Source organism: Parambassis ranga, unplaced genomic scaffold (genome assembly GCF_900634625.1).
Source record: "Parambassis ranga unplaced genomic scaffold, fParRan2.1 scaffold_27_arrow_ctg1, whole genome shotgun sequence".
NCBI lineage: Eukaryota > Metazoa > Chordata > Actinopteri > Ambassidae > Parambassis > Parambassis ranga.
In genome coordinates this window covers 199,276-214,223 of record NW_021144800.1, presented here as the reverse complement: position 1 = coordinate 214,223, position 14,948 = coordinate 199,276, and the positions used below count along the sequence as shown (strand labels likewise).

The 14,948-nt window shown below is 43.7% G+C and overlaps 1 protein-coding gene and 1 non-coding gene across 2 annotated transcripts; one reads left to right on the top strand and one right to left on the bottom strand.

The window, feature by feature from the left end:
• Positions 1–111: 111 nt before the first annotated feature.
• Positions 112–182, bottom strand: trnag-gcc (transfer RNA glycine (anticodon GCC)). Its single transcript has one exon. It is a non-coding gene; the product is annotated as a tRNA-Gly (tRNA).
• Positions 183–2,841: 2,659 nt separating this feature from the next.
• Positions 2,842–10,386, top strand: LOC114430727 (protein NLRC3-like). Its single transcript, XM_028398692.1, has 7 exons — positions 2,842–2,888; positions 3,572–3,896; positions 5,155–6,952; positions 7,043–7,216; positions 7,336–7,515; positions 7,764–7,810; positions 9,857–10,386. The coding sequence occupies exons 2-7, from the start codon at positions 3,581–3,583 to the stop codon at positions 10,384–10,386; spliced, it is 3,045 nt and encodes a 1,014-aa protein (XP_028254493.1). The 5' UTR covers positions 2,842–2,888; positions 3,572–3,580.
• Positions 10,387–14,948: the final 4,562 nt, after the last annotated feature.

Sequence of the window (14,948 nt, the reverse complement as noted above, 5' to 3'; positions counted from 1 at the left end):
ACAGAAGTCAGATAGGTCTGTTAACACATATAAAAACAACTTACTGAACAACAGCATAGATGTGAAGGTGAATATATGTCCCCTCACATGTTCCTCAGTTAAAAGTGTCATTGCATTGGCCGGGAATCGAACCCGGGCCTCCCGCGTGGCAGGCGAGAATTCTACCACTGAACCACCAATGCTGTGAAAAGCTGACATCTAGTGGTGCCATCGCAGGTTGCAGCCTCCTCATTCCAAAATCAATCCCTCCTCCACATAAAGTCAAAAGTTATAAATTCGCCTCATTACATGAGCGGTTGTGTGTAATGACGCGGCTCACCAGCAGAGGGCGTGTGACGGAGCAACAAGCAGGAAACTACAGGGGAGAAGAGACACAAGCATCCACAGATCAGAACAGACACACTCAGCTCTTCTCTCTGAGACCATGATGATACCGTCACATATCATCACTGCACATGTTTTTGGCTGCACGTCTGGAAATGAGAGGAGACAGAACATTATCATACATGTTGCATAAGTAAAGTCACATGACATGCACCACTGTAAATAAAGGAAACCACATATTCTCAGACTCTTAGAACACAGATCTGAAGGATGGATGTAAGACAGCAGTTTGTTGCTATCTGACTTTTCTGCCAACAACAGTGAACATGGTCTGGACCAGGGTCCCTTTAGCCACCAGGCTCTCGATGGCCTCCACATCATATCCTCCGGCAGCCAGAGCCTTCTGGAGGGCGGCTGCAGACACGCCGCTCCGCTCCTTGGAAGCGGCCACAGCTTTCACGATGAGCTCACTGACGCTGGGGCCGGACTTGTTCGGCTTGGAGACCTTCTTCTTCTGCGCTTCGGCCGGAGCGGCGGCTGGAGCTGGAGCTTCTTCTGCCATGTTCAGTTCGTAGCTGCAACACAAGCACAGTCAGAGTGTAGTTATGATCAGCTGAGAGCGGGAGGCGGTCCTTGAACACACCATGAGAACCGCGGAGACTCAATCCAAGGCAGCTCCTCTGCAGGCTGAATGTTCCGCTCGTGTTTTCTGTGTGTGGATGAAAGAGTCCAGATGAGTGTGGGAGCAGCGCTGCAGGCCGACAGTGAAGGAGCTGCTAGCGGACTGTGTCTCTTCATGTTCAGCTCATGTGGAGCTCTGATGATCTCTGCACTTTGCTGCTGGAGAGAGTCCGCGCGCTGCGCAGCGGCTTCTCCCTCTTCTTCCTCTCAGAGATGAAGTCAGACTATCAGAGCTCCATCAGAAGCTGTTTTCCAGCTGAGCCGCATGTTGCTTCAGAGACTCAGAGGACAACCCGACATCTGCTGACGTCACTTTGTCCCAGAGTCCGGCTGTTGCAGCAGCATCAGACCCTGATGATGGTGCAGACAGACTTCTATCAGAGCTGCTCGCTGCTTCTCTCGCTGAGCAGGTTGAATAAAGTCCATCACTGTTCTGTTTGTGTCACAGCTGTTATCATGTAAACAGACACAGACAGAGCAACAACAGGGAGGCTGCTGTAAAAATCAGCTTCATGTTTCCAGTGTGAGGGCGCCCCCTGCTGGAGACGTGTCCTGGTTTAAAGGCGTGGCTTCTGTGGACTTACTTTCGTTTTTGAGCTCCTGTCAGACAGACTGCAGCAGAACCAGCAGCTCCACACACGAAGGTGGAAACTTCTGGAAGTCAGGACTGATTCAGCAGGTGAGTCTGTCGATATCTGATCAATCATCAGTGTGATCACCTCATTGATCTTTGCTGCCTGTAACTGATGGATCTTTATTGTAGTAAGTCCCTGAAACGCGGAACCAACAACAAGCGTCTCTGTTGATCGTTCTCTCTGTAAAGTTCAGCAGCTTCATTTGCTCTGAAACTCAGATCGACTCGTTCAAAGCTTCAAGCGGAGAAAAGGTCGCTTTATTCTGACTTTATCAGATCAGTCTGTTTCCGGTTTGACGCGCCTGTGCTGCGCAACAGCCGCGCGCCACGTTACGTAAGTTTGGTTGGTTTAAAGTTCATGGTGCGTTCAGGTGCATCTGGTTGAATTGAGTTCAGATGATTCTTATTACTAAAACTAAAACATTTATAAATGCATCAATTTGTCATGTTTTATTTTTCATGAATTCATATCGATGATTGAAACTCATCAGAAGAAACATTTTCTCTTCAAGGCTTCATAAATATGTGAATCTAATATTTGCCATGAGGAGAAGTGTGTCAGTCCTCAGAGCTCAGACAGTAGCTGCTCATGTGTTTGTGTTTGCTTCGTCACAGAAACCAACAGCACAGGTAAGACTCACTCACTGTGAAGGAATAATGAGAAAATGCTTCCAACATGTTGAGTGCAGAGTTTTAATGTGGACATTAGCTGGATAGATGAGTAGGAATCAATGGCTTTATGTTATCATGTTCTATTATAAAGGTGACATCATAAGGTCACAGGTAAAGTATAAAAATGTTGATGAAGCAGAGAGAAAAGGCTCAAAAGCCTACAAGTGGCTGCTTAGTGCCAAAACCACAGATATGTGTGCAGCACACTGTAGCAGCAGCAGGTGCAGGGCCCACATCAGTGCAGAAGCAGGTCCATGGAGTGCACAGGCCGTCAGAGTGCACACAGCTTTAATGAGCAGCAGAGTAGTAACACAGAGCTGTGCTGATCTGTAGCTCATTGATTGCTGAGCTCCATCTAGTGGACAGACAGTAGAAGTGAATCAGGAAATGTCTTTCAGACACTTGTCGGACCGGTTTCACCGTCACTGACGTGTTCAGACTGTGAGGCTGTGAGGAAGTGACGGCGTCCTCAGATCAGATTGTGTCAGACAGCAGGACTGAGGAGGACCAGGAGCAGCTTCTTCTCCACACAGGAAGCTGGAAAGTGTCTGTAAGTCCATCTGAACTGATCCAGCAGGTGAGAGTCCTTCCAGAGAAATCTCTCCATGTCTGATCACACTGTGCTGCATCACTGACTGATGGTACAGTACAGATGTTTCTGCTGCTGATTGGCTGCTTTCTCTTGGTCTTTGATGACTTTTATAGCAGATGAACAGCTGTTTTAGAACAAGTTGTTACTTGTAGTGTTTTTCTGTTCAAGTCAGCAGACGTGTTTTTCTGTTCGAGTCAGCAGACTGTAGAACATCTGATCAATCATCAGTTTGATCACCTCATGTATCTTTACTGCTGTGTAACTGAAAGATATTTATTGTTATTGAACGTCAGTTGTGTATGGAATTGTTTACATTTTGTGAAGTTCATTGTTTTCATTTGCTGTGACTGCTTTCAGTGTATTTTAACACATAAAACTGACAGCCAGCACCATATTCTTACTTTGGTTTAATGTTTATCAGACCATCATTAATGGATGGACTTATGCTAGCAGACAGTAGCTAACTAGCTAACTGACAAGCCAGAGCAGCCTGAACTGTCCCTGCCCCCCCCTCTTCATCTATGCCACTGTCACTGTGTTGACATGTTGAAGATCTCTTTGTGCAATGACAGCCTCTTGTTGAATGTTTTCCCACTGCAAGCTAATCTGACATGGTGTCACTTCATCTTATACATACTGCTTCTGCTGAGGTTCTCTGACTTTTCCAGGAAGCTGTGATGACGTCAGAGGACCTTCTGAACATTCTGGACGATCTGACAGATAAAGAGTTCAAAAGGTTCAACTGGTTTCTGCAGCGGCCCGGCTGCCTAGAGGGCCACGCACCCATCAAAACATGCCGCCTGCAAAAGGAACACAGGCTGGAAACTGTGACTGTGATGGAGCAGACATATGAAATTCCTAATGCAGTGCAGGTCACCTGGAACATTTTAGGGAAGATCTACAGGAAGGACCTGCAGCAGAAGCTGGATGGCATCAGGAACACTAACACTGGACCTTCAACTCAGACTTGTTCTCCTCTTCCTCATGCTGAAGGTGAGACTGCTGTATTCTCTGAGATCCCTACAAAGTGCCTTCAAAACAGAAGTAATAAAAGCTACACATAAGGCTACATGATGTACATACAGCATAGCACAGTACAGTACAGCAAGTGTCTACAGAATTCCAAGAGTTAAATGGTTAGGTCTTATCCACAAGGTCCTTGTGAAGCATCAAGGGCCACATTATTACTCTCTCTGGATCCCACTGGGCCGTCAGATACTGTTGGCTGCTCCTCCCTGTCAGTCATGATCTGAGATTAACAAGCAACACAGATCGTGTTGCTTGTCGTGTTGCGAATTGTATTATTAATTCAACTGTCATATTTTGGGTTGGTCCAAAAACAATCTTAAGATTGAGAAACCCTTTATTTGTCCCGCAATGGGGACAAATTCAAACTAAACTTAACATGCACCCCCCCACCCCCCATTATTGACAGTTCGTTAGTTGTAATTGAGGAAAAAGCCTCAAGTAATCATGATACTACTTGATATTAACATCCCCCATCCCTACTGTACTACACATATTACTAATGTGGAAATGTTTTTTGTCTTTGTACATTGTGCAAAGATGTGAAACAAAAATGTACAATGTATCTACAATTCTCATGACCGTGGAATAGGTCAGGGTAACCACTTTCAAATACCAGGACTTGTTTTAATATAAAAATACAGTGACTTGTCAGATCAGACTCAGGGGCGAAAAAAATACAAAATCTGATCGGGACATCTCTACTCATGATAAATGTACAAAAAATATATAACCTGCACCTCATCTTTAATCAGGGTTAAAAATTCATCTGAATCATAACCAGTAATCAGAATTTTGTCCTCCTGTCCACAAAAGGTCACATACTGAATATTTTCCTGTAAGTTAAAACAATACACATTTTAGACCAGTAATTAATAAGTAAGTGATTAAGGTGGACTTTTTTGTGCTTCTTTACCTGGCCACCATTTTGTCTGTGTTGGTGCATAATAATGTATTATCTGTTTGTGTCATTAGGGACAAAAATGTCCACTTCTAAAAAACTGTTTTTTTCTGCATAAATCTCTTAAACAACTTCAGCCCTGCTAAAAACTAAAATACATAAAATCATTTTGAGGAATTTACAGAACTTACAGAAGAAAAAAGATCTTAGTGAAGATCGGTCAGAATGATCTGGTGAACAACCTCAAAGTCAGAGAACTGTTCATAGATGAGAATGTCTCTTCACAGAGTGACACGTGTGTAACACAGTCTGCTGTTTCTTCAGAGATCCTCACTGGCTGTCAGCAAAAGATGAAGTCTAACCTGAGGAAGAAGTTCCAGTGTTTGTTTGAGGGGATCGCTAAAGCAGGAAAAAAAACCTTTCTGAACCAGATCTACACAGAGCTCTACATCACAGAGGGAGGGACTGCAGAGGTCAATGAGGAACATGAGGTCAGACAGATTGAAGCAGCATCCAGGAAAGCACACAGACCAGAAACAAGCATCAGACCAGAAGGCATCTTTAAAGGCTCACCTGGAAGACAGGAACCAATCAGAACAGTGATGACAAAGGGAGTGGCTGGCATCGGGAAAACAGTCCTAACACAGAAGTTCACTCTGGACTGGGCTGAAGACAAAGCCAACCAGGACATCCAGTTCACATTTCCATTCACTTTCAGAGAGCTGAATGTGCTGAGAGAGAGAAAGTTCAGCTTGGTGGAGCTTGTTCATCACTTCTTCACTGAAACCAAAGAAGCAGGAATCTGCAGCTTTCAGCGCCTCCAGGTGGTCTTCATCTTTGATGGTCTGGATGAGTGTCGACTTCCTCTGGACTTCCACAACACTGAGATCCTGACTGATGTCACAGAGTCCACCTCAGTGGATGTGCTGCTGACAAACCTCATCAGGGGGAAGCTGCTTCCCTCTGCTCGCCTCTGGATAACCACACGACCTGCAGCAGCCAATCAGATCCCTCCTGACTGTGTGGACGTGGTGACAGAGGTCAGAGGGTTTACTGACCCACAGAAGGAGAAGTACTTCATGAAGAGGTTCAGAGAGGAGGGGCAGGCCAGCAGGATCATCTCCCACATCAAGACATCACGAAGCCTCCGCATCATGTGCCACATCCCAGTCTTCTGCTGGATCACTGCTACAGTTCTGGAGGTGGTGTTGAAAACCAGAGAGGGAGCAGAGCTGCCCAAGACCCTGACTGAGATGTACATCCACTTCCTGGTGGTTCAGACCAAATTGAAGGTCAAATATGATGGAGGAGCTGAGGCAGATTCACAGTGGAGTCCAGAGAGCAGGGAGATGATCCAGTCTCTGGGAAAACTGGCTTTTGATCAGCTGCAGAAAGGAAACCTGATCTTCTATGAGTCAGACCTGACAGAGTGTGGCATCGATATCAGAGCAGCCTCAGTGTACTCAGGAGTGTTCACACAGGTCTTTAAAGAGGAGAGCGGCCTGTACCAGGACAAGGTGTTCTGCTTCATCCATTTGAGTGTTCAGGAGTTTCTGGCTGCTCTTCATGTCCATCTGACCTTCAGCAGCTCTGCTGTCAACCTGCTTGAAAAACAAAAAAGAACACCTCTGTGGTCTAAACGCTTCAGAGACAAACCTGAACTAAGACATCTCCACCAGAGTGCTGTGGACAAGTCCTTACAGAGTCCAAATGGACACCTGGACTTGTTCCTCCGCTTCCTCCTGGGCCTTTCACTGGAGACCAATCAGACTCTTCTACGGGGCCTGCTGACACAGACAGGAAGTAGCTCACAGACCAATCAGGAAACAGTCCAGTACATCAAGGAGAAGATCAGTGAGAATGTGTCTGCAGAGAGAAGCATCAATCTGTTCCACTGTCTGAATGAACTGAATGATCGTTCTCTAGTGGAGGAGATCCAACAGGCCCTGAGATCAGGACGTCTCTCCACAGATGAACTGTCTCCTGCTCAGTGGTCAGCTCTGGGCTTCATCTTACTGTCATCAGAAGAAGATCTGGAGGTGTTTGACCTGAAGAAATACTCTGCTTCAGAGGAGGCTCTTCTGAGGCTGCTGCCAGTGGTCAAAGCCTCCAACAAAGTTCTGTAGGTGGATTTATGAACCATTTCAAACAAGGTTGATTTTTATATGAACAATAAAACATTGACTTTGTGTTCATTCTTGTTTTTTCTCAGACTGAGCAGCTGTAACCTCTCAGAGAGAAGCTGTGAAGCTCTGTCCTCAGTTCTCACCTCCCAGTCCTCTAGTCTGAGAGAGCTGGACCTGAGTGACAACAATCTGTGGGACTCAGGAGTAAAGCACTTGTCTACTGGGTTGGAGCGGCCACAATGTAGAGTGGAAACTCTCAGGTCAGGATACAACTGGTTGTTAAACACTTAAATTCTGACCCAGATCCATGTTTAAAATAAACAGCATTTATAACACTTCCTTTATGCTTTTTGTTTTCACATTTGGTTTGTAACTCTAGGTTGTCGAGCTGTCTGATCACACAGGAGGGCTGTGCTTCTCTGGCCTCTGCTCTAAAGTCCAACCCCTCCCACCTGAGAGAGCTGGACCTGAGCTACAATCTAATGGGTCCAGGAGACTCAGGAGTGAAGCTGCTGTGTGACATTCAGGATAGTCCAAACTATAGACTGAACACTCTCAGGTATGCACAAATACAAGTGTATAATATGTTTACAGGAAAAATCAATCATCTCCACTGATCTTTAATCTTCCTCCATCATGAAGCTATAAAATTAAGATTTCACACATGTAAATGACACAAAACCTACTGAACCTGGTGGATCCACTCATTTTGTGTCTCTGACAAACTGAGGAACTCTGCTTCATGTTGATCAGCAGTTTGGACTCATGTTGGTTAGAAAATCATTCTGACTGTGTTTCTTCCTGCAGGGTGGAGCATGGTGGAGAGCAGAGGTTAAAACCGGGGCTGAGGAAGTGTAAGTTTGACTCAGTCTTTCCTCATGTTATTGTGCATGAGTCAGTGTTCTATCAGTCCATCAGAAGTCCTGTCTTTAATGGACATTTGTCTCTTGTATTCAGTCACAGTGTCATTGCACACTTACTGGATCCTTATTGTTCTGACCCACATATGCAACAAGAAAAAGGCTTTTGTCCATCAAACGTCTGGATGTGATGTCATTGGAGTGAATATGGACTGTGACCTGCTAGCATGTCCCAGGTGTCTTTTTAGTCTCATGTCCTCCTCACTTCCACTCTCACATGAGCCAGATGATTTGTGTGTCTTTAGTCTGTGTCTGAGTACCTGTTGTGTTGATGTGTTTGTGTAGCTGGAGTCCATCTTGGTTTTGGATCAGTCATTTGTAAATAGCTCTGTTTATATTGTCATATGTAGCTGCAGCTTGTAGGAGGGAGACGCCCTTTTTCTTTGTTTCCATGTTCTCCTTTTTGGGGCAGGAGTTTTAGGTTCCAGCTTTGTCATTTGTTTTTCTTTTTTAGGAAACTTTAGTGTGTTTTAGTGTCTTTGTGTTTGTTGTTTGGGGCACTGCTCCCCTCTGAGTCCATGAACTGCAGCCAAACACTTAAACCAGGTGCAGACATGCTGTGTGTGGGTTTCCCCTCAGCCTGGGACATAACAGAGACAACCAAAGCAGACAAAAGACAAAATCCAATAAGAGACCACAAATGGTTGAAAAGGTCCAAACACAGGAATAAACAGCTCCACAGTCAAAAAGCAGGCAGGACTCATCCAAAGGGTCAGACTGGACTGATGGACTGAAGAGTGAAGACACTGAGACACTGAGCTGTGAGCAGCATGTATATATTGCCATATATACACAGCGTAATATTTGTTAGGCGGGACAGCCGAGCTTGTTAAACAAGCTTTGACAGCTCTGAACAGACAGCGTTAACATGTTGTTCACTTCAGTACAGGCACAACAACTTCCATGATACATCACACATGAGCTACAGGTACTGGCGAGGCACAAACATAAATACATCACACACAGGTGATGACTGTGTGATGAAGCACAGTGACACATTACTCTGAGTGTGCTTAACAGGAATAGATAGAAAAGGTCAGAAAAGAACCAGAGGGACATATAAAGGTGAGGTGGACAGGACTGCTGCTTACATGTCAAAGATCTGTGTCTTTATACACATGACATATATACATTTATATCTGTATATACATACAACAGTTGTGCTCTGTAAGTGTCCGGGCTCTGGGTTTTCACCTGGCTCCACATCTGACTCCTCAACATTGACCCAATGCTGTTTGTCTCTGGAACAAAAGACGTGGTTTGTCAGCCAGTGTTGCAGTGAAGCCCATCGATGCCATGCGTATTGTTTCCTTGCAAAGTGTGCAAGAAAACACCAAAACATCCACACACGGCCCCGAGGCAACAAGCACGCCGCCATCACATGGTTTTAATAGCTGCAAGGAGGAAAATAAATATTCATGGATACTTTTTGGAGTCACAGCTTGAATAACAATAACATTTAACACCTTGTGAAATGCAGATTAAGACTTTTCAATACTTTTTAAGGGCCTTCATTTTCCCACGATTCATTGATCAACTTTTAAGACTTTCTAAGACCCCGTGGACCCCCTATCAGAAGCTGAGGCTTACAGGGGGGAGAGGGGGGAGGCAGCAGCAAGGGACAGAGATCAGAAGGTGTACACATGTAGCAGTCTGAGTCTGTTCTTTCAGTCCAGATCCTCCTCCAGACTCTGATGAAGGAGCTTTTGGATGATGCTCTTTATCCAATGATACAGTTGATGCTGCTGTTCTTCTCATGTTCTAAATGTGTCGTCTGTCTTTACTCACATTGCTGCAAATATCCAGTTTGTGTTTGAACACAAAGCTGATAGTTGTGTGTTTGTTCATTCAAACATTAGTGACAAAAAGTCTGATGATAAACTTTGTATGAATGAACAACACATCAGTCAGTAAAGACAGAATGAAGCCATCAGATGTGTCAGATGATAAACTGCAGCTGTGTCTTTTTCTCTCCATCAGATTTCTGTCAACTTGAAGTCGACACAAACTCAGTGAACACAAAGCTCAAACTGTCTGACAACAACAGGAAGGTGACACATGTGTGGGAGGAGGAGCAGCCATATCCTGATCATCCAGACAGATTTGACTGGTGTCCTCAGCTGCTGTGTAGAAATGTTCTGACTGGTCGCTGTTACTGGGAGGTCGAGAGGAGAGGAGAGGTTTATATATCAGTGAGTTACAGAAGAATCAGAGGGAAAGGAGTCAGTGATGACTGCGTGTTTGGAGCAAACAATCAGTCCTGGAGTCTGATCTGCTCTGATGTCGGTTACTATGTCCGTCACAATAACAGAGACACATCCATCTCCTCCTCCTCTGTCTCTGACAGAGCAGCAGTGTATGTGGACTGTCCTGCTGGCACTCTGTCCTTCTACAGAGTCTCCTCTGACACACTGATCCACCTCCACACCTTCAGCACCACATTCACTCAGCCTCTACATGCTGGGTTCTGTTTGGGTTCTGGTTCCTCAGTGAGTCTGTGCTGTGTGTAGAAGCAGAGTGTGTGGAAGTGACAGCAGCTTCAACTTTGTGCTTTAAATGTTGATGATGTTTCACTTTCATTTGAATCACTGACTGTGATTTCAGGTCAGAACATGTTTTTGTCTTAAAAGCAGTGAAATGAGCTCCTAACCACTGAACTCCTGTAAAAACTGCACTGATGGATCTTCTTGTTAACCCGCCCTCAGCTTAAGTAGTTTGTCTTAGAATGTGTGAATTCGCTCATTCTGCTGCTTCCACCAATCAGGAACAGGAGAAGAGAAAAGCTGGACTTCATCTGTCCAGGATCATCCAGAACAAGAAGTGCAGTTTTCTTTGGGCTTTCATTTGGCTACATGCTAATCAAGTTATGTGTTGTGAATCTATTTCTGGTTCATGTGATCATTAGATCATGGCCCTAACTCTTGGACTTTGTACTGAGTCGAGAACAAAGACAGGGTGGGTCTGGGTAAAACTTACAAACAATAGCACTAAATGTTTCCATAGTTACCTGTGATGATCTGGCTGCCTGTGCCAGGTGTGTCTAACGACTGGCTAACGACTATGAAACTGCCGGAGGGGGACTGGTTGACAGCCCTTTGTTCTTGCTGTGAGTATGTGCAAACTTCCTGGGAATGGATGGAATCACTGCATTGTATGTGGTAGAAAGAGGATGTCTGAGTATGGAAACATTTAGTGCTATTGTTTTTCAAGTTTTACCCAGACCCACCCACTGAGGGTGCCAACCTCTACATGGAAGAAGTGGAGAGATGTGTTAATGGTACTGTTGGAATCCTTGGATCAAGCCAATTCCAACGCACCCATTTTCTGCCTAACCAGATTTTGGATTTTTGTTTAAAGTAAAACTAAATCTTCAGCGGTCATCTTAAGACTAAGCCTCACAAAAGTTATCACTTTTTGTCTTTAGATATTGAAAGACAAAAAGCCGATCAAATTTGATGGTGAAGTCGCTAAATGAGCTCATATCTCAGCCGGTGAGCAGGTTCTGCAGCGGTATGTTTGTTCACGGTGTATTTTTCCAGGATGACTGATGAAGTAAAAAAAAAGCTAAAAAAAAAAACTGTGGCAAGTTTATTGCACTCAAAAAATGTTTGTAATATTTACTTACTATTACCAATTATTTTTACAAAAAATACTCAAGTAAATTTCTCTGGCAATACTCACCAATAGTTTGTAACTTTTACTCAGATTACTATTGTATCTAATTACAAAACCCAAGTAAAGACTGCTGGTGTTTCTGTGTTGTTTTACTAATCTTTTCTTTGTTATATTCTATGTAATTATTAAGTAATACACTACTTAATGTAATATTTACCAAAACATTTGCTGCCAAGGGGATGTTTGAAAGACAGAATATTTACATATTATAACCACAAACATAAAAACGTGGTTATCTTATTGCTTTCTTCTTAATTCTAAATTTCTGAACAGTAAAAACACCAAATCAACTGTCCAATAATAACACCTGTATTGTTGGTTTTCTGTGCCATGATGGGACGGATGACAGTGATCTTCATGATGTGATTCCTGCAGTCCTCTGTCACTGCTTCTTGGCTGACATCCTGTGAAAACACATAATCCACAATTAGATTTTTATTTTATATTAGCACAAGACAATTACTAGTTGCCAGAAGATCATGAAATACCTGTTAGCTTTTTATCAGCTCCTCTCCACTCCCTCCAAGATACTCCACCAAGCAACGGATAATTATTTCTCTTCTGCCTTCAACCGGACGCTGTTAAACACAAGAAGAACATTTATTGCAGACAACAACACATGTAAACAGAACGCTATATGGGGAATGTAAGCCTACAACTGTATTCTAATGTTATGTGAAGTGCGGACTCAACGTGGAATTGTTAACGATGTGAGAGGCAACGCGGCATTAGAGCGACTTGTACCGCAGGTGTGGCGCATGAAGGGAGGGGAGGCAGTGTTAGGGTTAAAATTCCCCTTGTTTCTTTTGATCACCTCCCGAGTTGGTTTATGAGGAAGGAGTGGATAAATTCTGGTCTCAAGATTACAATTTATTGAACAATGAGGCAGATTCTGAGTCACAGAGCTCTGGGTTGTTGCACACAAAGAACCAAACAAGAACAACACAAGAACAGGACAACCAACAAGAACAAACAACCACACAGCAACAACGAACAACGCAACAACAACTGGACATGGAATTCACACATTGATATACCCCATGGGCGTTCCTGCCTGCCGGCCCACAGGGGTATCTACTGCCCCCCCTGCAGACCCTGGGTCATACAGCGAATAGACTATTAGTGCTTATTCCCTAATAAGGTAAAGCTCCAATTCCTTAAATCTCATAGGTTGTGAGTCTGATGTAGGGATGACCATAACATGGGCACCCAGGAGAAAAACACATTCCTTTAGAATCTGGCTTTTATCAGGTCAAAGGTGCTGCTGTCCTTACTCTGAATTTATGACCATCTCGTACCAACCGGAGCTCCAGAGAGCAGAAAAACAACTGATCTCATCTGCCACAGCCTGAACTGCAGAAAACAAAGTTATATGACATACTATGAAATTACTTCTTAATACATTCAGTATCCTCGAATTACTTTGATTTTCTATAAAACTTCCTAACATATAAACACTTATGAAAATCACATTATTAAGTGATAAACACATATAAACATGAATACTTATATATCTGAACACACTGCATGTTAACACCGTGCAGAATCAATTCTTTCACCCTACAGCAGCGGTGCAAGCCGCACAGCTGTTCTCTAAAACGCTTATCATGTCACATTATATACCATATGCAAGTCACTCCTTCTAGCCAGCAGCCTCATGAACATATCCAGCGTTGATAAAAACCACAACCTCATGTTAACGGGGCCTCTCCGGACAAAAGGACGTGCCTCTGCTGGCAAAGTTAGCTAGCAGGAAAATACATGCTATTAGCTAGCGCCGCTGCTCTCAGTGCAGAAACAATGAGCCACAGGAAAGTACAAAATTCGCTTTGCTTAAAACTCACCTCTATGATTCTATATCTCAAATGTATTCAATGAGTCCGCCGCCCTCGTTCAACTGTAGCTTCTCTGGACTGTTTGACGGAAAGATTCAAATGTGGGGAGGGGCTCTGACGTCATGCTCCAAGTGCAGGGAAGGTTGCCAGGTTCACTCAGTTCACCCAATTACACTTTACTTAGAAACATCTAGTAACTAAACCAAAGAACTTGTTTAGTGAATATTACTTGGAATGAAGTATTAAATTTACATACAAAACTGAGAACACATAATTACAAACAATCACAAGTAAATCAACACATCAAAAACTGTTTTTTTAAAGTAAAAGCAATACATTCTTATTTCTTTGTAAAATTAAATATATAATTGAAGTAATAATTACAGGGCCAAAAAAATGTTTTTCATTATGGGTCCAGTAGACCCAAACATCCTGTATATAATAGAAATGTGTGTGTGTGGGTCAATGAAAATGTGTTCAGATATATGTTCATCACAGTAAATGAGCCAGGGCCAGTGAGTCTCAGTTTAAAACAATAATTGGTTGGGTCATTTTTCTGTTGATGAAAAATACAAAGGGTCCCACAGACAGTCAGAGTCAGTTTGACCTTTGACCTCATGCTCCTCATGTGCTCTAACCATTGACAGTAAAAACTATGGACAGAGCTTCCGTGACGTCACCCGTTTGTTTCTGAAGAGCCGTTTTGAGTCTCAGTGGGAGGTTCCGGGACGTTGATGACCGCCGCCATGTTGGCAGCGTCACGTCCGCCAAAACTCCAAATATGGACAAAAAGGGGGGGCACGAGCGGGGTTTAGGGGGGTGGGCGATCGTAGAAGCAGGAAACTCACGTTGTGATACATCAACTGTCTGTCACTCAAGCGGCAACGCCCATAATTATGTATAATTTTAAGTCAGAATATCATTGAAACGAGTGAGTTGTAAAAAAATTCACCCCCCCCCTACAATTGACACTAGAAGAGAACCTATCATCTGAGACCAGAGTGGTTTTTTGTACCAGGCTGTAAACATATGTTTTTTTCTGCTGTGAAGTCGGCCATTTTAACATGGGAGTCTATGGGAAATTACTCGCTTTTGGAGCCAACCCCCAGTAGTTGCGGCGTGAATTACAAGTTTTAACACTTCCGCATGGGCTTCAACTTTGAGCCCCGAAGGTTGCCGCTTGGATGCCACACATGTACAGAGGTATCTGCCCCTCACTGCTTCCCAGCTCTGTCCTCTGCTTCCTAATATGATCACAACAAAGAGCAAAAAGACAAACTGACAAGGACTAAAGGACACACAGGACTTAAATAGACCAGGTGAGAAACATTAGGGCGGGGAGAGCAATCACAAAGGAGGGAAAACACCAGGAAGTAAAACATGAGACCAGGGATCATGACAACATTTAGACAAAGCAGCCTCTTTCAATGAAAGGTGGAGGAAGGCTGACTTTAGTCACACATCAATAACACCCTCCATGTAGCTCATTTCATTCTCAACATTATACACACCTGCTACTTTTTGTATCTCTGTGTTAGGAATAAAACCCAATATAACAACTG